We start from the raw sequence: 21,538 nt of genomic DNA, 5'->3' as shown, positions 1-21,538 counted from the left end.
TACCTAGAAGGATGTCCATAAGGGCTTCATTAAAGACAAGCAGGGGTTCAGCGGATGAACCCCAGGCTGAAGCACCTCTGCCAGGCGGTTAATCCTCACTGCAACCAAAGGCAACTCAAGGTCCAAGACCTTGCGTGCTCTCTGCACCAGCACTGATTATGACACACAGTCCTCCGTAGCCTCGGTAAGGGGAGAGAGCATGCCAGTATATGGGGAGGTATCCAGTCCACTGGCTTCACCTAGGTCCATACGCCAATCCATTGTGTCTTGGAGCTGGTATTCTAAAGGGTCCAGCGACCCTTCCCCTTCCTCACCGTAACCAAGACCATAATAATAAGGCTCATATAGAGGCCAAGCCCTCTGCTGGTGCCGGAGTCTGCGTCGGAGTTGGCATTGAGGATGGGTGCATCGATGTCTGAACTGGCACCGGGGAAGGTTGAAGTGGTACAAACGGGACTGGTCAGATCCATGGGTACCCCTCAGAGTCGAGGCCACCAGCTTGGAACCTGCAGGGGCCCCTTCCGACTCCATGGGGCCTAAAGGCGCCGGATTTCCCAAAGATGAGGCGGATGGTCACATAATTTTTTTTAAGCTTGGCAGGGGTTGCACCGTCTCTCGGAAACCCAGGGGAGTGCGAAGTCGGCCCAGAGACAGGCTCCACAGATGGAGGACTCAATTGACGACACATAGGCCAACAGATGGGGTGAAGTCAAAGAGCTTTTCGGTTTCCTCGACTTCTTATGCCTCGACTTAATCTGAAAGTCCAGAGGACTTGAAATGGAACGAAGAGGAGGAGGGGCTCCACAACCGATCTAGAGACCTTCCTCTCGACCAAGATCGGGACTTATGCAGAGCTGAGCGCCAGACCGCCATCAGCTTTAGGGACCGTTCCCTCAAAGCCTTCGGATTCATGACCTGGCACTCAGAGCACGACTACTGGTCGCGTTCCAGACACCAAAGGCACACGAGATGCAGATCAGTCACCAACATCGCCTGATGACAGGACCTGCAAGGCTTGAACCCGGTCCTCCTAGCGGACATCCTCAATGCACCATATAACTTGAAAAAACTTCGACAGAGTTGAAAAAGGCCTGTCAAAAACTGACTGAGGGGTAGCTATCTTTGGATCAGTGCTGGCTGGCGTGGAAAGAAAAGAACTGATGTCTGACCGCCAGGGTGGCGCCTATAGAGGACCTGCGATGTCATATCCATCACAAACAACATCGATGACCGATATAGAGCTGACTGAAGCCGCCTTATGGCACGCACAGGGGTTCTCCTCAGGTAAAATCTCCAGACCAGACTGACACCTCAGGAAATTCAAAAGGTAAGGAATATGCAAATAGAAGTTTCTATCAGATTGTTTTGAATTCTCGTGTAATGGTAAATGAAGGCAGGGGTCCTTCAGGTCTAGTGTTGCCATAAAGTTGCCTTGCTGAAGAAGTGGAATGACATCATGTAAGGTGACCATGTGGAAGTGCTCTGATAGGATGTTTAAAGGCCTGAGATCTAAGAATGTCCTTTTTGGTGTTTGGGAAGCTCAGAGAATATACTTCTGAACCCAGATGTTGAAAGGAACAGGTTCTATGGCTCCTTTGAGGAGATGGGCTTGACTTCCTGCTTGCAAAATGTTTGATGTTCGTTGTGGTAACCTGTGAGGGCGAGGTGGAATGTTGGGCAGTGTGTGGTAATGAGCTCCAGACATTAGCCATGTGGGATAACGGCTAATTCCCACTTGTCTGTGGCGATGGAATGCAATGTGGCATGGAAATATTGCAGTCTGCCCCAGGCAGGTGTTGTGTGCTTGCGGGTAGGATAGGGTAGTCACTATTTGGCAGAGGGTGTGGCTCTGTGGGGGCACCTTTACCTCTAGCCATGGGAATCTGCGGAAGAGCCCTGAAATGGATCCACTCCTGCCTCTCCGTGAGGACGCAGAGGGTCAGACTCCTGCCCTACACCTCCAGACCCACAGGAGTCAACTGCGGAGTCCCCCAATAATCCTCACTGAGTCCCTCGCTGTTCAACGTATACATGGCCCCTCTTGCTGCCATTATCAGAAGCCACGGTATGAACATCGTGTCACATGTCGATGACACAACTCGTCATTTCCCTCACCGAAGATCCAGACACAGCCAAAAGGAACTTTCACGCAGGAATGGAAGCCGTCGCCACCTGGATGAGAGAAAGCTGCCTCAAGCTCAACTCCGACAAGACTGAGCTCATCATCTTCGGAAACGCCACCTCAGCTTGGGATGACTCAGGGTGGCCCACATCCCTCAGCGCCCCACCTGCGCCGACCGAGCACACCCGCAACTTAGGAATCATCCTAGACTCCTCCCTATCCATGACCCACCAAGTAAACTGTCACCGCCTCCTGCTGGAACACACTCCGCAAACTCCGGAAGATCTTCAGATGGATCCCAGCAAACTGTTGCAGGACAGTCACCCACTCCTTAGTCACGAGCAAGCTAGACTACAGCAATGCACTCTATGCCGGCACCTCAACTAGAAACATCAAAAAACTTCAGCTCATCCAGAAGGCCGCTGCCAGACTCATTCTGGACCTCCCTAGCCGAGAACATTTCCCAACACCTGAGGACCCTCCACTGGCTACCAGTCGGGAAGCTAATCAACTTTAAGCTTCTCACTCACACGTACAATGCCATAAACAACACACGATTGGCCTACCTCAACCGCCGCATCTCCTTCCACACCCCCGCCAGATCCCTCTGCTCCGCCCAGATGGCCACTACCAGAGGACAATCTTTTACCTACACTGCAGTGAAGAGCTGGAACAACCTCCCCCTGCAACTCAGACAAACCCCATCGGTCACCATCTTCAGAAAGAACCTCAAGATGTGGCTCTTCAGATGAGGTCGCCCCCCAGCGCCTTGAGACCCTCACGGGTGAGTAGCTGTGCTTTATAAATACTGATTGATTGATAGCCTTGTTATTGCCTCTAAATAAGCCACTGTGGTAGCTCCTGGTATAGGAACCTTGTGATTGCTTTTGTTGCGAGGTGGATGCCTCTGAATAAGCCCCACAGCAGGTTGGGTGAGGAAAAGTCTGCATGCGTGTAGGTGTCTGTAGTGCTCCCACAGCCTTAGCAGTCTCTGTATCTTTCTTAATCTCCTCGAAAGTTGAGTCTACTTGGGGACCAAAGAAGTGCTCCTTGTCAAAAGGCATGCTTAAAATAGCCTGTTGAACTTCAGGTTTGAAACCAGAAATCCTGAGCCAAGTGTGACGCCTTAGGAGAACATGCATGTTACTTCCCTGTGCCGTAGTGTCTGCAGCATATGGGGTAAACCGTATAGAGGTGTTAGTGATTGTTTGCCCTTCAGCTACCAGCTATTTGCCCCTTTGTCTGTGCTTTAGCAACACAAAAGGATGTTGGACGGAGTGCTGAACAATGCAAACACTCACCCCCAGTCACAGATCTGGGTTTAATCCATCGTTCTTTTGCTCACCATGCCGACCCAGCCATATGCAAATCAGTCTTGACCCTGTTCCTCATGGGAACAGTCCAGCCCGAACTGCCAAGCCAGGTCCTCACTGGACCAGAAACAAGCATCCTGGGACCGGTTTCAGGGTTCACCCTTCATCAGCCAGGCTAGCTTGAATCCAGTGACACAGTGAGCAAGGGACCCACGTCTGGGCATACCCTTCCCACTTAGGGCAACTTTAGCAACACAAAAGAATGATGGACTCCTCTGGGAGGTACTGAAGCAACTCCTCCATCTCGTCCCAGTGAGTTCTATCATACCACACTAGGACAGCCTGGGAATTGGCAATACACCAATGGGCTGCAAACCTTTTCCCTGCAGCGTCTGTCCGTTTGCTGGAGGCAATGTGTCTCCAGTGGTTTGGGAGTTGGACCTCTTGCAGGCTGTGGTGGCAACTAGAAAGTATGGAGACAGTTGACCTGGGCCAGATGGTGCAGATTGCATTTATTGTCCACTTGCGGTATCACATCCCTAGCTCTAATAGGGTCCTTAAAAATATCCTTAGTATGCCGTATCATAACCATTAGAATGGGCAAATACTGAGTGTCCTTGTGAGTGGTGGATAGTGTCAAAAAGGAAGTATTTTAGTGGCTCCTTGTGTAGCTTCACATTGTGGAAGTTTGCTGCTCTCACTATGACCTTCTGATAAGAGGCTGAGTCCTTGGGGGTGAGGTGTTAAGCTTTGTGAAGATCAGGGTCATTATCTATATTGGGACCTATGTTGTACATGGGCCATGGATCATTCCTTTGAGGCCCCGGTGTCAAAATGTGGTGACCCCTGAGGTGACCTGTCCAAGGATTCCTCAGGTGACGATAATGGTGGAGGAGAATGATTTAGTGGTGGAGATAGTGGTGAAGGTGGTGGAGGAGGAGGTATGGAAGCAAGTGGAAGAAAGGCAGGGCTGGTGGCCTTGTCCATGTTTTTTTTTCCAAAGAGGAAGGGACAGATCCAATGCTTCCTCAAAAGTCAGCTTCCTCTTGAGTGGTGAAGGAGAGGAAGCCATGACAGGTTTGCTGCCAGTGTAGGAAAGTACCATTTTGCCTGGCATGTTACCCCCATTTTTCACTGTATATATGTTGTTTTAGTTGTATGTGTCACTGGGACCCTGGTAACCCAGGGCCCCAGTGCTCATAAGTGTGCCTGAATGTGTTACCTGTGTAGTGACTAACTGTCTCACTGAGGTTGCTAATCAGAACCTCAGTGGTTATGCTCTCATTTCTTTCCAAATTGTCACTAACAGGCTAGTGACTAATTTTACCAATTTACATTGGCTTACTGGAACACCCTTATAATTCCCTAGTATATGGTACTGAGGTACCCAGGGTATTGGGGTTCCAGGAGATCCCTATGGGCTGCAGCATTTCTTTTGCCACCCATAGGGAGCTCTGACAATTCTTACACAGGCCTGCCACTGCAGCCTGAGTGAAATAACGTCCACGTTATTTCACAGCCATTTTACACTGCACTTAAGTAACTTATAAGTCACCTATATGTCTAACCTTTACCTGGTAAAGGTTAGGTGCAAAGTTACTTAGTGTGAGGGCACCCTGGCACTAGCCAAGGTGCCCCCACATTGTTCAGAGCCAATTCCCTGAACTTTGTGAGTGTGGGGACACCATTACACGCGTGTACTACATATAGGTCACTACCTATATGTAGCTTCACAATGGTAACTCCGAATATGGCCATGTAACATGTCTATGATCATGGAATTGCCCCCTCTATACCATCCTGGCATAGTTGGCACAATCCTATGATCCCAGTGGTCTGTAGCACAGACCCTGGTACTGCCAAACTGCCCTTCCTGGGGTTTCACTGCAGCTGCTGCCAACCCCTCAGACAGGCATCTGCCCTCCTGGGGTCCAGCCAGGCCTGGCCCAGGACGGCAGAACAAAGAACTTCCTCTGAAAGAGGGTGTTACACCCTCTCCCTTTGGAAAATGGTGTGAAGGCAGGCGAGGAGTAGCCTCCCCCAGCCTCTGGAAATGCTTTGTTGGGCACAGATGTGCACAATTCTGCATAAGCCAGTCTACACCGGTTCAGGGGACCCCTTAGCCCTGCTCTGGCGCGAAACTGGACAAAGGAAAGGGGAGTGACCACTCCCCTGACCTGCACCTCCCCTGGGAGGTGTCCAGAGCTCCTCCAGTGTGCTCCAGACCTCTGCCATCTTGGAAACAGAGGTGCTGCTGGCACACTGGACTGCTCTGAATGGCCAGTGCCACCAGGTGACGTCAGAGACTCCTTGTGATAGGCTCCTTCAGGTGTTGCTAGCCTATCCTCTCTCCTAGGTAGCCAAACCCTCTTTTCTGGCTATTTAGGGTCTCTGTCTCTGGGGAAACTTTAGATAACGAATGCAAGAGCTCAGCCGAGTTCCTCTGCATCTCTCTCTTCACCTTCTGATAAGGAATCGACTGCTGACCGCGCTGGAAGCCTGCAAAACTGCAACAAAGTAGCTAAGACGACTACTGCAACTCTGTTACGCTGAACCTGCCGCCTTCTCGACTGTTTTCCTGTTTGTGCATGCTGTGGGGGTAGTCTGCCTCCTCTCTGCACCAGAAGCTCTGAAGAAATCTCCTGTGGGTCGACGGAATCTTCCCCCTGCAACCGCAAGCACCACCAAAAAGCTGCATTACCAGTCCCTTGGGTCTCCTCTCAGCACGACGAGCGAGGTCCCTCGAATCCAGCGACTCTGTCCAAGTGACCCCCACAGTCCAGTGACTCTTCAGTCCAAGTTTGGTGGAGGTAAGTCCTTGCCTCACCTCGCTGGGCTGCATTGCTGGGAACCGCGACTTTTGCAGCTACTCCGGCCCCTGTGCACTTCCGGCGGAAATCCTTTGTGCACAGCCAAGCCTGGGTCCACGGCACTCTAACCTGCATTGCACGACTTTCTAAGTTGGTCTCCGGCGACGTGGGACTCCTTTGTGCGACTTCAGGTGAGCACCGTTTCACGCATCCTCGTAGTGCCTGTTTCTGGCACTTCTCCGGGTGCTACCTGCTGCTGAGAGGGCTCCTTGTCTTGCTCGACGTCCCCTCTCGTCCAAAAACGCTAACCGCACGATTTGCAGCTAGCAAGGCTTGTTGGCGTTCTTTCGGCGGGAAAACACTTCTGCACGACTCTCCACGGCGAGAGGGATCCGTCCACCAAAGGGGAAATCTCTAGCCCTTTTCGTTCCTGCAGAAACCTCAGCTTCTTCTGTCCAGTAGAAGCTTCTTTGCATCCACAGCTGGCATTTCCTGGGCATATGCCCATCTCCGACTTGCTTGTGACTTTTGGACTTGGTCCCCTTGTTCCACAGGTACCCTAGATTGGAAATCCACAGTTGTTGCATTGTTGGTTTGTGTCTTTCCTGCATTATTCCTCTAACACGACTTCTTTGTCCTTAGGGGAACTTTAGTGCACTTTGCACTCACTTTTCAGGGTCTTGGGGAGGGTTATTTTTCTAACTCTCACTATTTTCTAATAGTCCCAGCGACCCTCTACAAGGTCACATAGGTTTGGGGTCCATTCGTGGTTCGCATTCCACTTTTGGAGTATATGGTTTGTGTTGCCCCTATCCCTATGTTTCCCCATTGCATCCTATTGTAACTATACATTGTTTGCACTGTTTTCTAAGACTATACTGCATATTTTTGCTATTGTGTGTATATATCTTGTGTATATTTCCTACCCTCTCACTGAGGGTACACTCTAAGATACTTTGGCATATTGTCATAAAAATAAAGTACCTTTATTTTTAGTATAACTGTGTATTGTGTTTTCTTATGATATTGTGCATATGACACTAAGTGGTACTGTAGTAGCTTCACACGTCTCCTAGTTCAGCCTAAGCTGCTCTGCTAAGCTACCATTATCTATCAGCCTAAGCTGCTAGACACCCTATACACTAATAAGGGATAACTGGGCCTGGTGCAAGGTGCAAGTACCCCTTGGTACTCACTACAAGCCAGTCCAGCCTCCTACAGCCAGTCCCCCACTTGAATGTGGATTTTCCCTTGTCGAATGTCCAGTTTCTCCAAAATGGGTTTGACAGGTGAAACAGAGGCAGAGGAAGTCTTTGTAGGTGTTGGCTCCAAAGGTTTCAAGCCAGAAGTTTTGGACTTCGAGGTGGAAGAAGTTGGAAGAGGTCGGAAGGTTGGGGCTTGGCATGTACTTTTGGCACCGGACCCGAGGACAGGGCATCCAAAACAGTTTTCTGTATCTGACCATGGCCAGGTAGCAGTGGTAGACCCGTGACCTCAGATTGTGGTACAGTCAAAGCGAAACTATTTTGGTTGGCTTGGATTGGAGGCTGTGGCTGCAGTACTCATGGGTTGAGCAGATGGAAGTTCATGCATCTCCAAATCTACCTCGAGGACGAAGGTTTCATCGGGAGAGAAGGCCTCCTCCTCTTCACGGTTGGTTGCTCCTGGGTGTGCTCCTCACAAAAAAAAATGTGGGGAGTGTCGTCCATGGTTCTGAGCCCTGCAGTCCCGAAGTGTCTTCTGTGATCTGATGGATCTGCACGCATTGCAGTCGGATTCTTTGTGGTCTGGGGACAGACACGTTGCACACCAAATGTTGGTCCGTGTGCGGGAACTTCACACGACAAGTCAAACAGAACCAAAAGGGGGGGGGGGGGTGTTCCTTCACCAGTGAAGTATTTTCAGAAAGATTAGTAACAACATCAAAGGTAGGCCCCGAAGGGCAGCGCCCAAAAGGGGCTTTGGTAAATGGAGTTGAACCGGCAGTGTTTTCCAAGGAGGTGTAGATGGAGAAAGCGCAAACAATTACAATATCATTGAAGCTAGAGAAGAGAATGGAGTCGAAACACGAAGTGACAGCACACACATCCGAACCAGACAACGGAGAGAAAACAATCTAACAATTGAGTCTATGCCAATGCACCTTATCACCGAGAGGAGTCGTCACTTAACCTTGCGACTCAAACGACTTCTTCGAAGAAAAACACCTTGCACAACTCCAGACCCAAAACAAGATTGCAGGAGTATGCAGATCATATGTATCTACAGCCACACCTGACAATTAAACTTGTGGTTTTCTTTTCATTCTCTGTCTTCAAAGTGAGAGGACATTTTAATGTGAACTGAATGACAATCCTGTTTAAGTATAAAGAGTGTGGAAGGAAAGGCTGTCAATTTTTACATTTTAATACCTGTCAATGGACAGTACAAATATATTTTAAAAAATCCACAATTAAGAAAGCACAAATTAAAGTTTCACTTGTAATTTTGAAGTGTGATAAAAGATTGTTAATAGGATCAAAACAAATCAAGACACTTTACCTAGTGATTTGTGCAAATGATAATTACTTGCTGAAACCCAATTTCCACACTGTGTGCGCTATAGTTTTAGCAGTAAAATTGCAAGTCTAAGCAAACGTAGAGGTTATTTCAATGAAAAATGTAGTGTCTGTAAATGACTGTCTTACCACACCATGTCTTAGTAATATATCTGTAAAAGTGTTTTCCAAAATCTACAACCAGCTTCATAGCATACACTTACAACTCTCCTGCTGAATGGGTGCAGCTCATTTGCTACACTTGATCTTTGTGTGAGACTTTAATTTTTCCCATCCCTATGACTTCAGTGATGTAACACAGATGGCAGCACCCACACTGTGAAAAATGTTACAGCATCACCGGGTGAGGTAACAGCGTTGACAAAACTGCTGGCTCTTAGTAGAATCAAAAACACAGCAACATTGGCCTCTACACTTTTATAATAATAAAAGTATTTGGACTGTGAAGAAAGGCATACATACCATAATGCTTGGTTGTAACTTGCCTCTAATTCAATACAGATGTTATGGTGCTGCAAGACCAAAACGTGGGATGGTTTGCCAACCCTTCCTAGGCAGCGCCAAGCAGAATGTTAAGCTACTATGAAGGAGTGATGGATTTTCACATAGCTATGCACGAGGATTATTGAACCTGAAGTTTCAAATATTAATCAAGACCAGGTGAGTTAGGCTAGGGTAGGTTTAGCTCAGCTCCCAAGATACCCACCTGAAAGTGTTAGACAACCCCTTAGAGGTAAATTATTATTTTTTGCATATTCTTCAGACTCTCACATTCCAAAATGCAAATATGAGGGTTGCAGTTAACTGTAGGTCTTGCCAGGCAAGTCTGATTGCAACTTGACACAGAAAGGTTGACTATTTTCACCGGCCAAAGCTAAATCCTTTCCTGTCACAACTTAAGGCAAACTGAGGAGCAAGAAACACAGTGGAACTGATTTAGTTCCCATACAAGAAAACTTCTGGAACAAATCACGAAATAGGGTGCTTTTTAATCCAAGGAAATGGGAGAACTCGACAGGTAAATCAATGATCCAGTGCTTTTGGTCTCTGTTTTAGAACCACTATCCAAATTGTAAAGATTTGTATCAAACAAAACAGCAGGGTTATTGATACAAAATCCCCAAATTCACAGAAAAGAACTTTCATCATGTGGCCTTACGGTTACGTTAAGCACAAATTTTAATTGCCCAGTTGTGGTAAACACAATCATAATGCTATCCCAATACAATGGACACCTGTCATCAGCAGTCACATCATCCATGACGTGTGAGTGCTAATACCGGAGACTTCTTGAGTGTGGGGCTCTGATGCCAGTGCTAATTTTTATTTTGCTTGTGCCATGCGGCGAATAAGGCACTTCACTCCAAACTCCCACAATTTCAACTGCAGTAACCTTTTCAGTTTTGTCACGCTTCTTGAGTACTGCATGGGAGAGAGGAAATTATGGTGCACTGGTGCCATAACTGAGCACTCCAAGTCACTGTTTTTTTTTTTTTTTGGAGGGGGGTGGGGGGATTTAAACTTAAGACTAACACCCTGTAATTTAAGTATTTTCCAGTGACCTAGACACACTCATTTATAACATGATTTTTCTCTGTCTGCGATTCCATAAATAGGATACAAATTCAGTAGTTATGAATTCTGAATACAAATCCCCTAATGGAAAGTTTGTACTGAAAGTACAGCCAGGGGACGACTAGATTTTTTGGGAAAATAACAGTGTATCTTTGCTGCGGAGCTTTTTAAAGACCAGTATGGGCTGGGAAAGAATCAATCAAATGTTACAAGCATCTATGTGTGACAAGCATTACCCCCAACATTCTACTATGCTTTAAAAGGCACAGTCATGTTTTACCTCTGATTGCCCAACTGGTCACTTACATAGTAGGTTCTATGCCTGGAGTATGTTTGATTTAATATACACAAGGCACCCAACCTTTAATTTTCATACATTGGTTCCAATGCAGATTTTTGCGGATCACTAATCCTGAGGGGCATTTTCAAATGCAGATCTCTTGATGGAGGTAAAGCTGTCAATACCCTTCAATCAATAAGCCTGAAGTCGAATTAGAAGACAAAAAATGAGCCAAAGTCAAAGAGATAACATAGCATTGATTATTACTGGATGACTGGTGCACAGACAGCCCTCTTGAGATCCACTCTTATTTCTATGGCGAAGGATGTCCCAGCCACTGTACAGGCTAGATGAGGGTGAATTGATTACTTTGCCTATGCAAAGTAAATTTGCAAGCATACTCACTTCTCTGGCATATGAACCATTACATTCTAAACACTCCTTCAGGCTTGCACATAACCTTGCATAAACACTCATTGGCACCGCAACACTTAATCTCAGGGGTACACTCATTTTATGACTAATTTCCCACATGCTCACCTCTCGCGCTTGAACTCCCAGGCATTGTTGATCAGGTTCATTTCCACCAGATGGAGGATGACCTGTCTGCGGGTCTTTGTGTTTGGGGTCTTAAGATGCGCTAAAATGTTATCAATGACATCTACATCTGTATCTGCAAGAAGAAGAACAGAGCAATGGACAATCAGAGGAATCTTCACCATCCTCCTCCAAGAACATGCTCCCAGAAAATGAACATCACACAGCAATTACTGTAGCCATCCCTGCATGGTAACCCTCCTCACTCGCACACTGCATAGTACTATGAATACAATACAGAATTTTTACTGAGCTGTGGGGTTCACCAAATCATCCTGCCCTTGCAGAGCTTTTCACAGATTGTCTTAAGAATCCGGTGGAGGGGGATGTTATGGAGGGGGGAGGTATCATGCCTTTCACATCCCTTCAGACCAAGTATGTGCATAGTAGGATGCAGTTCTTGCATTACGTGCATTTGCAGCATGCATGGAAAGCAGAGGGCCCTTCTGGGGGTGGGGATACCCAACTACTCCCCACTACAAGGCGTATTATTGCTGGAGAGCTTAGACACAAAAGCCCATGACGTATAGGACTATTAATAACAACATGCCTGACACATTTCTCAGACTATGCAGCCACTGGGAGACAGACCTAGGGGAAATGGAAGATGTGGATTGGGAGGCAGCATTGATGTTTCCACGGGAAGTAGCTGTTAGGTCTAGACTGAGGCTAATCCAATTTAAGATCGTTCATAGGATATACTATGATAGACGTCTGCATGCTATGGAAAGGGCACAACACCCGAACTGTTTAAGATGTCACAGGAATATTGGCACCTTCCTGTATACAATCTGGTGATGCCCAGTGCTTCAGGAATACTGTAAAGAGATTGTGAGGGAATTACACGGGGTGTTATTGGAGCAGATACTATTAGACCCAAAATGTATTCTTCTGGGAATTCCTAATGGCATTGACGTGCCATGGGCTAAGCTCCTGTTTTGCGACCTTGGGCTGGTGGTGGCCAAGAGAGACATTGCCAGTCTATGGGGATCCGAGATATGTCCAACCTTGGAAACGTGAAGAAGGTGGATGGATGCATTTATGGTGGCAGAACAGGAAACATACACCGACAGGGGCTGTCCCAAGTGGTTTGGAAAGGTGTTGGGGGTGGATAGCATACTACTCCTTGGAGGAATAGATATGCACGGAGCTATGACCTACTGGGCCAAAATGCTAAGTGCAAACGGAGGGGTGCTGAGAGGCGTGTGGTATGGGATGTTTATAGATGGGGAGAGAATACTTGCTACAATGCTTACTTATATGCTGAGGTGTATGTGGACTGTTGTGGAAGGCTGGGGGGATGTTTTTTTTTCTAGTTTTGATGATATGCAAGTGCGGATTTATCAATGTGATGCTTCTTTGGCTATGCTATACGCCTGCCAAAAACCAAATAAATTTTTTTTTTTTTTTTTAAATGAAGTTTCCAGTTGAAAAACTCTGTTACAGAAAAATCAGAAGAAATAATACAGATAAAGATTAAAAGAAACCAGGGCTCAAAACCCCCAAGTCCCACGTATGCACATTACCACAGATGGGCTCCCAGACCTAGCCAGATCGTCACACCCAGGCTTGGCACTACCCAAGGTCAAAATGTGGGGCCTAGCCATGGTGTTCCTGGCACACAGTAATCCAGAAGGAAATACTTATTTGTAATCCTAGATCTCCATCATGAGATCTTTATTGAAAAACCCTCTGCCTTTGTGTGGAAACACTTGTACCAGTAGAGCTGATCTGTGAGTAAGAACATCAGTGAGGAACCTAAAGTGGAAAAGCAGTGACAAGACCCTGTCACCACTTACAACACACAAACGCTGGTAAGTTCATGTCTGTTCTATCCAAGAGTGCAAAGCAAATGAATCTGCAGCATGCCAGCAACAATCAGAGATTCTGTGAATCTGGCTTGCACCCAAGTCAGGCTTGTTAGGCACACAACTGTAGAATGCAAAACGTGTGGAGTGTGTCCCATATGGACCTCCACTCAGGGATAAACCACACACATTGTAACAATCCAGCACCAAAAACAGCCTGTCCCTTCAAGGCATGTTTCATGGTGTACTGCCAATTGACAAGGGCACAAAGTAACAAGGGCCTAGTGCCCATGCTGCCACTTGGATAAGGCCAAAGGAATTTCTAAATAACATACAAAATCTCTAGACATTACCTGGCATCTCCTTGAACTGCAGGTAGAGGTCGCGCAGCTGAGTCTCGTCTTCTGGGGTCCACCTCACACGTTTGCTCTTTGCCCCACTGTAGAAGGGCGAGAATATCAGATACACAGAGAAAATAGGGCTCTTGTATTAAATGTATCCTGATCTTTTGAATAATCTCCACCAGAGGCTGTAGAATACATCACCCTCACTCATAAAACTCCATGACTTGCAACTGTCGATGCAGATGATTACAAGAAAGAAACATACCTTCCACCAGGTTAAATGGATATTTGCACTTACACATCCCTCAGCAGGCAAAGGTGATTTTTATAGAGCAATTCCGCAAGACCCAAAGAGGAGCAAGGTCTAAGCCTGGGTTGCATGCACTATTAACTGTGCACAAACTACAAATGCACACAGTCATTTGGCAGCTCCAGATCAACTTCCAAAACAAAACATCCAAATACTTACCTGTCCTACAATCTAAATGATTACCTTCCCTACCCAGTCGTGGCCTCAACAATATACTTCATATCTGTTCTCACGGTACAACTATATGAAGTATAAGAATATTACTCTTCTTGCACCTATGCTTATCAACACTGCCATTCAAACAAAAGCAGGAGCTTTACCCAGTCTTTTTTCACACTTCCATATATTTCCAGTGATCATGTTTGTCTATAGATATTCAGACATGGGAATCAGTGAACACTGAAAATGTGCCACACAGACCTGTACAGTGTTACTGAATGAGTAATCATAGACTGTACATCTTTGAGGATCAAAAACGCTTACAACATATATACATGTACTACAACTTCCATACCAAAATATGCAATACACTTGGTCTCACCGTAAGTGACAATTTTTAAATTAACTCCTGTTAGTGTAAAGTGAACATCAAGTGTTTCAGTGACTATACTGCAGTACAAGTGCTTACGTGATTCCTTGTTTGGTGTTTTGGTAGCCTTCAGTCATGTCGACCACCACCGCAGTGTTCTTCCAGAAGAGCAGCTCAACAAATGCCTTACTGTTTGTAGACGCAAGGGCAAAGAACTTGTTCACGACATACTTGGCAAACGTCACCAGCTCCTGACATAGAAAAAGCAAGGTGCTTGAAAAGCCTGGGTAAAGAACTACCACACCATGGCAAAACCGCAATTAGAGACCTTACTGTTGAAGCCGCACCCAGGATTCTTAAGTTGTGAGCCTTAAATACAAATTGCCAACTAAACTCTGAGGTATTGTGGCCTTCTTTTGCCCAATACTAATCGTTTTTATCCAAACCAATGTCATTACATGCCCACCCACTAATCTCTTACTTGATGAGCAGTGGGTTGCCTTTGACCAATAAGGAACCTCAGTCTCACCACGATGAGGAGAATCACCCTTCTCACTCCAAAACTGATGATCATAAATAATGTTCAAGTGAAGGGTTCATTAACAGATAGGGGATTCTTTTTGTTGCAAGGGGACTACACAAAGGTGGTGGAATTGGGGGTGTGGCGGGGTAAAATCACAAGGCAGAAAAACAACGTCTCCCCAGTCAGCACGTTTCCACTTTAACTGTAATTTGTGAAAAAGCAACATGGCCTAGGGGGTAAAGGAAAGTAGTTGTGTGTATGCATCTCAGAAAGAAGGTAGTCTTTTGGGACAAGTGAGAGACCTAATGAGGTTACAACACAGAAAATTGAGCAACTGCTCATCCACTGGTGCGAATGACAAGAACAGAAATCTGTGATAGGCTTAAGGAATACCACAGGTCATACAAGTTAATAACACAAGAAAAGAACCTGAAACCAATTTGGAATAATCTGGGAAATAGAGATCAGCAAAAGAACACAAAAGTGGTCAAAATGGAAAAGTGAATCAGATATGAATTGATAGGTTTAAGAAAAACATCACCAAGAAACACGCACAGCATCAATGAACAACAATGTCTGGGGAAGACATGAGCCTATGCATTATTATAGGATGACAGCAATGGAATGAGGGTGGTGGTTTGGAGGCGGTAAGCCTTGCACACTAGAGTGGTAAAAAAATCTTACTTCAGATCCATTACTTTTGGGCTCTCAGATTTTTCCAGTGGCCAAGGCAGATGTGGCAGCTGGCATGGGTTTTTCAAAGTCTGATACACTGCTGAAAAGCCTCTATGTAACCTTCAGACTTACCACCAAAAGCTTTGAGAAAGACAAAGCTTGATTCGGTAGTCAGAGAGGATTTTTTGTCTCTAGGATGGTTTCAGTATCTCACCCAATCCCAAGTGCTATGTTCAGAGTAAGCCCCATTTCTGGATCTCATAGTTCTCTAGCAGGGTTGTAGATTAAAAAGGACTCAATGGCTTTGGGTACTTCTCTGCAATGGGTCTCCATTAGGATCTGGGGACTGGTAGCAGAGTGACATTTTAACCAATGTAGTAACCAGTAATTGTGGGCTTCCTGGACTTAATTTATACAGATTTCTCACAAAACCTCAGCTCTTTTTAGCACGTCCAGACCTGCATCACAGTAAATCTTACGAGGGACCTCTATTCAAAAAGGGAGACATCACGCTTCTCTGTTAGAAGCTCCCTTTCTGCTTCCTTGATCCAGCCCTCCTGAAACAAGGGCCACCACCTCTTCCTTATCTGGGAACAGGTTTCCTTCAGGCTGTGAATGTGAGAAGGCTGATGAAAATCATGTTACTTGGGCCTTCCTGGGGCATCTGAACAGCAAAAGGCAAGCCTCTGCTTTGGTCATTTGCTCCCATTCCAGAAAAGTATATAGTGATTGCCCAGCATCAATTTTTTCTGTCTTTATAAGTTGCTATATTTATTGAGGTGATAATTACTACTAATAGAAGAAACAGAAAACTAGCAGAATTGGTTTATCCCAGATAATCTTTCAAACTGCACTATTGATGATTTTTAAAATTACATTGTCACAAACAACTTGAAAAATCTATTTTCACCACAGAATTAAATTTTTAATAAGTTAGTAGCTGTTCAATCAAGAGGCATGCTTTTCTTAACTATTAGCATGTCACACTTGTATACATTAAGCATCTACACCGACTAAATTAAATTACTCTTTGAAGGGTGATTTAGCAAATACATAAGAGGAGGTTTTGTTACATGGTAGATCTCTTTTTCTGACATGTTACTTTAATGTATTCACCTACAGCCAGCGAGGCCACAATGGTGTTCTGGAGCGATACCATTTTTAGACATACATGTGGCCGTGTAACTATAAACCGCGGGCCAAAAGTAACATTGAGCTTTGAACCCACTTGTGCATTTCCTGCACCTTTTACCAAAGTCGTACTGGAAAATTAAATAAGCTAACTGGAAGTAACAACGTTTACCTTATGACAGAGCTCGGCACATGGGTTTCAAGACTGAAATGCAGTTTTCCACAGTGCCCAGAGTCTTAATACAAGCAATAAACCATAAACTAAAAAGTGAAAATTGTCAGGAGGTGGCACACTAAAGGCAGCATAGCTGCTACTACTGCTTTGTGTTTAATGGAGAGAGCATTTGAGAATGATCATGGCAATGAGAGTGAATGAGTGAAAGCAAGTAAGTGAGAGTTTGTGTTTAGGGAAAGTATTTAGACTATTTGAAGAATATCCTTTGTCCCAAAGAGGCTTCTACAAACCTTGACACCATCAGCCTCTTTCTTAGCAGCTCAGTCTGTCCACAGTCATGGCAAACATATGAGACTAGAAAGTACATTTGTGTTGTAGTTGGCCACTTGGAGCTCATCCCTTCCCCAAAGTTTCCTTTTTCAGCATTAGAGATGGAAATTCCTAATCTGCTTGCAGGCAATATCTTGGAACTAATATCAGATTATCAAATTGGCTTCAATAAGCTAGACTCTGGAAGACAGAAACCTATTCTCACTGTCTTTAATAGCAGGTTCTTCTAAACAAATTGATGGCTTAATACAGCACTACTAGCTAAGCTCCGCGAAGCAGCTTGCATTTTTCTATGAACTAACTGAACAGTACAACTGTATTCACCCTAAGGCATCTTCGGCAGAGGTATAGCTATTTACCTGCACCACAGATGTCGTGATTTGCACGTTTGTAAGCTTTTGCTAGGTAGAACTCTACTCTCCAAAACTGTGCGACACTATAGAAAAACAAAAAACATTTACGAATGCAATAGGTTTAATCTTGCTAACCTGCTGAACGAAACACAGGCAAATGCATACCTGTCATAGGTTTTGGAGGAAGGTTATCTTAGCAAGTAAGCAAGCATACTAGCATATATATTATACAGGGTCACCTACTCTTTTCTCTGAGCCTATGTGAATTCTAATGTTTTGAAAAATATTTGCATTCGTGCTTTGGCAGCACCATAACATGGCAGTCAACAATATGGCATGAATTACACCACCAAGCTACAGTTAGCATCAGGATTACAGCAAACATATCTGAACCATTTTAAAGATGATCACTATTGTGCAGGGGCATGCACTGCAACAGGCGTGGGCGCTGCATATGTCCAATCAATGTTAGAATTATCACCTCTGAGCAAAAGATTCCTACAATATGGAAAACATTACCATCACACTGACAGAACCACCCCTGCACCACAGATTGCCACAATAAGACAGGAAACACTGCCAATAGGCCAAGGTAAGCAATGCACCAGCGTTTTGGCACCATTGAGCAATGGATGGCTTTAGCATACCAAGAATGATCACTGTCCTGATACCACCATTATGCCAGAGATAGACACCTTCATTATGAGGATGACTACAATGTACCAAGAATGAAATTACTACCATGGTGCGAGGGCCAGCAATTTACCCGTGGTAGACATAGCAAGGGTGCCCAAAAGTAGCCAAGAAATTCCACCATGATGCCAAGGCCAATCTACAACTAGGGATGGACAATGGGCATGATTCCAAGGATGTTCATATGCTGCTAATAGTATGGGCTTGGTTAATTCATCCGGAATTAACCGGCAAAATGATGATCAGTCAGAATCCCAAATGGCATTTAGATTCAAAACGTTGTGAGGAGAGTTTACAGACTATATACCCAAATGTGAAATATTGTATAATTGAAACGTCTTCAGTTTTGTGACACTGCAGAAAATTAAAATAATTTCCTCAGATATAAATAGGGAAATTGTCTGCATGAATCCCTTTTTGGAGGGGGTGGAGGGCTAAGTAATGGATGCAAACACTAGTAAAATTGCCCCCAAGATGCGTCTTATGTACAAATCTGTTGTAGCATGACCACAAAAACGAAGGGAGTTAGCCCTCAAATATTTGCTCAAGGTCTGGGCAAATTCTGGGGATAATATCTGGCACGGATTCAACCAGACAACCCAGAACCAAGAGGTGAAAACTGACATGTATAGGAGAATTCCATCACCACCAAATATGTAAATGTGTGGGATTAATATCTATTTACACAAACCAAAACATTTTACAGAAAAATTTACATAACTAAGAATTGTAACCTTTTAAATTGCATATAGGTGCTCAAAAAAACTAAAAGAAAACGTTACTTAGCTTCGGTAATGATCTTTCTGGTGGATACTCTATCAGGTGTCTCCAGTGAACTGCGAGTTACCAGTAGTTCACAGAAACCTTAGGAGTAGCTTGCAGCCTTGAGTTTTTTTTTTTTTTTTTTTAAAGTACAGGTTCACATTTTCCTTCTCAAGTTAAAGGAAGGCTACGTTTATTTTTTTACATTATCATCATCTTCAGGCTTCAGCTAGCAGGGCCTGATAAACGAGCAGTACTGGAGTCGGATTTATGATTCAGGGTCAGGCACTGAGGTAAAGAACTGAAGCACTGAGGTATTTAACCTTTAAATCAAAGTCCCCGTCAACTCTATATGGGAGCATGGAAACAAAATGATGTTTATATGAACAGTTAACTTAATAAGCAAGTTAACTCTTCATTTTAATTTTCCCCAATTTCAAAGTGCCAGCATTTACAAACAGCAGGCCTTTTGCTACCAGTGACCAGTTGACACCATGCCATATTTATTACTGAAAAATACAGGCATTGTTTTAATATGGCTGATTTAAAGTGCAGAAACATATTTAAATGACACTTTTTCATTATGTTTTTCTCCACTTTTAATTAAACCAATGTTGACATAATATTTTATGAAGCATGTTTCTTCACTTTAAATTCCACCCACTTAAATAAATATCTGTATTTTTCTATTACAAATATGGCACTGTGTCTACAGGCCACTGGTTTAAGAAGCCTGCTGTTTGTAAACGCGACATTTTTGAAATGGGAGAAAATTTAAATGAGTTTTATGGAGTCCATATAAACAATGTTATCTTTTCAGTTTAATGTGCTCCCGTTTCAAAGTTTCACATTCACAAAAAGAAGGCAACTTGCTCCCAGTGGTTGGTAGACATGATATATATTATATATATATATATTTTTTTTTTTAAGTAGGAGAAATGTTATGAACATTTTTGCAGAACGTTTTTCTGCACTTTACATTTCTTCCATTTAAAAAAAAATGGGCCTTTCTGTGTTATACATGTAATAGTGTCACATATGGCGAAAGGTATGTCATGCCACAAAGACATCCAACACCCAAGACCACACTCACTGGCACACATGGCATCCCTGTCATAGCGCCCCTAAGTACTTCATTCAAACCATAGTATCTGGCTCTATGGACATCGGGCTTAAAAGCTATGAAGCTGGACATGGGGGTGTCTGGTAACATTGCGCAAGTGGCTTGGCCTTCAGTAGTTCATGATGATCATCACTGATGAGAAGTAGCTCTCACTACAGAAAAGGATGTAAATCCCGGCTATAAAAAATCTGAAGATTGTTAACCTACTTAATTTAAGGCATCAGACTGGATCTGGAAACTTCAAAGCTCTGATGCCATTCAGCTCTGTGTAGGTGCTGGAAGCAACACCTGGGGACTTCACCGAAGTCATATAGCACCAACCAGGCACAACAATGTCGGTTTCCACTGCTTTTTTGTGCCCTCAAGGCAAACAAATGGAGGGATATTTATTAGAAACAATGCAGTGAAAAAACTTTATTAATTAAAATCTTATTTGTATTTTCCCTGTATAACCATCCACCAAACAGGGGAGGAGGGTGGGATGGGCAAACAATTAAGTAGTTACATACAGTATCCATCAGAAAGTTTGTTACAGAAGGTAATTAACTTTTTCTTCTGATACTCCTACCTGCACATTCTTCACCTTCTGAGTAGTTCTCAAAGCAATAGCTCTCTAGGAATTCGGCTGATGGTGAGATGAGGAAAAGTTGTAGCACAGATCTCACAAAGGGCCTGAACCTCCGCACCTCTGATTCCAAACAGTAGCATATGGCGAATGTGCTCATGGTCGAACATGTTGTTGCCTTACATACCTCTACAACAGCAACACCTCACCTCTTGCAAGAGCAGAGGACGATGGTGTAGGCCTGGTGATCTTGGGGGCCAGATTCCCTCAGCCAGATAGTTTTTGGCAAGTGCATTGCACAATTTGATGCAGAGGAAGACCCAACGGGATAATGTCTGCTTCAGGACTGCTTTACCAATCCTATTTCCACAGTAGGCAACAAATAGGTGACTGTCCACTCGTAAGTCTTTGGTGCTGTCGATAGAGAAAGGATTATGTTGCTTACCCTGTAAACATCTGTTTGGAGCATGTAGTATTGTAGATTCACATGCTCTGCATACTCCCGCCATCTGAAGTTGGCTCCGGAGTGGTGAATTTGTTTTTATTTTAAAGAAGCTTTCTGAATCACGATATTGAGTGACTACTTCTCTTGGTGATATTGCACATGAGCATCCCCTCCTTTAATAGATAGATTTCCCGCAGGCAGGTGACAAAGGAGTGAAAAAGAGGAAGTGTGGGTAAAAAGATGTTCATGCAATGCATAAATATATATGTACAAATATATACAAGTGTGAAGTAGCTGCAACTGCCCCAGGAGTCCGGAAAGTAGGGAGGGTGCATGTGAAACTACAGCACTGCATGCCACAAACAGATGCTTAAAGGGAAGGCAACATGCAGTTAAAGGCATGTGTGGCTGTAGAGACATACTCTTCCTAGACTGGAAAGCGGTGGCTTGACTGTAGGAGTTGGTCGACCGAAAACATGTACGTAGCACTGCCTGACCTACGTTAGCTTGTTGGCAT

General features: G+C 44.6%; 1 protein-coding gene across 9 annotated transcripts in view; it reads right to left on the bottom strand.

Moving 5' to 3' along the window:
* Positions 1–21,538, bottom strand: part of TIMELESS (timeless circadian regulator) — a 361,230-nt gene that overhangs the window by 139,184 nt on the left and 200,508 nt on the right. For all 9 annotated transcript variants that reach the window (XM_069230703.1, XM_069230700.1, XM_069230699.1 and 6 more), the window contains exons 18-20: positions 14,346–14,497; positions 13,417–13,502; positions 11,199–11,331 (exon numbers count right to left, since the gene is read on the bottom strand). In XM_069230703.1, the coding sequence (XP_069086804.1) occupies positions 11,199–11,331; positions 13,417–13,502; positions 14,346–14,497 (371 nt within the window). The remainder of the gene's footprint in view (positions 1–11,198; positions 11,332–13,416; positions 13,503–14,345; positions 14,498–21,538) is intronic.

This window comes from Pleurodeles waltl, chromosome 4_2, assembly GCF_031143425.1.
Source record: "Pleurodeles waltl isolate 20211129_DDA chromosome 4_2, aPleWal1.hap1.20221129, whole genome shotgun sequence".
Lineage (NCBI taxonomy): Eukaryota > Metazoa > Chordata > Amphibia > Caudata > Salamandridae > Pleurodeles > Pleurodeles waltl.
This window is presented reverse-complemented; position numbering and strand designations above follow the sequence as displayed.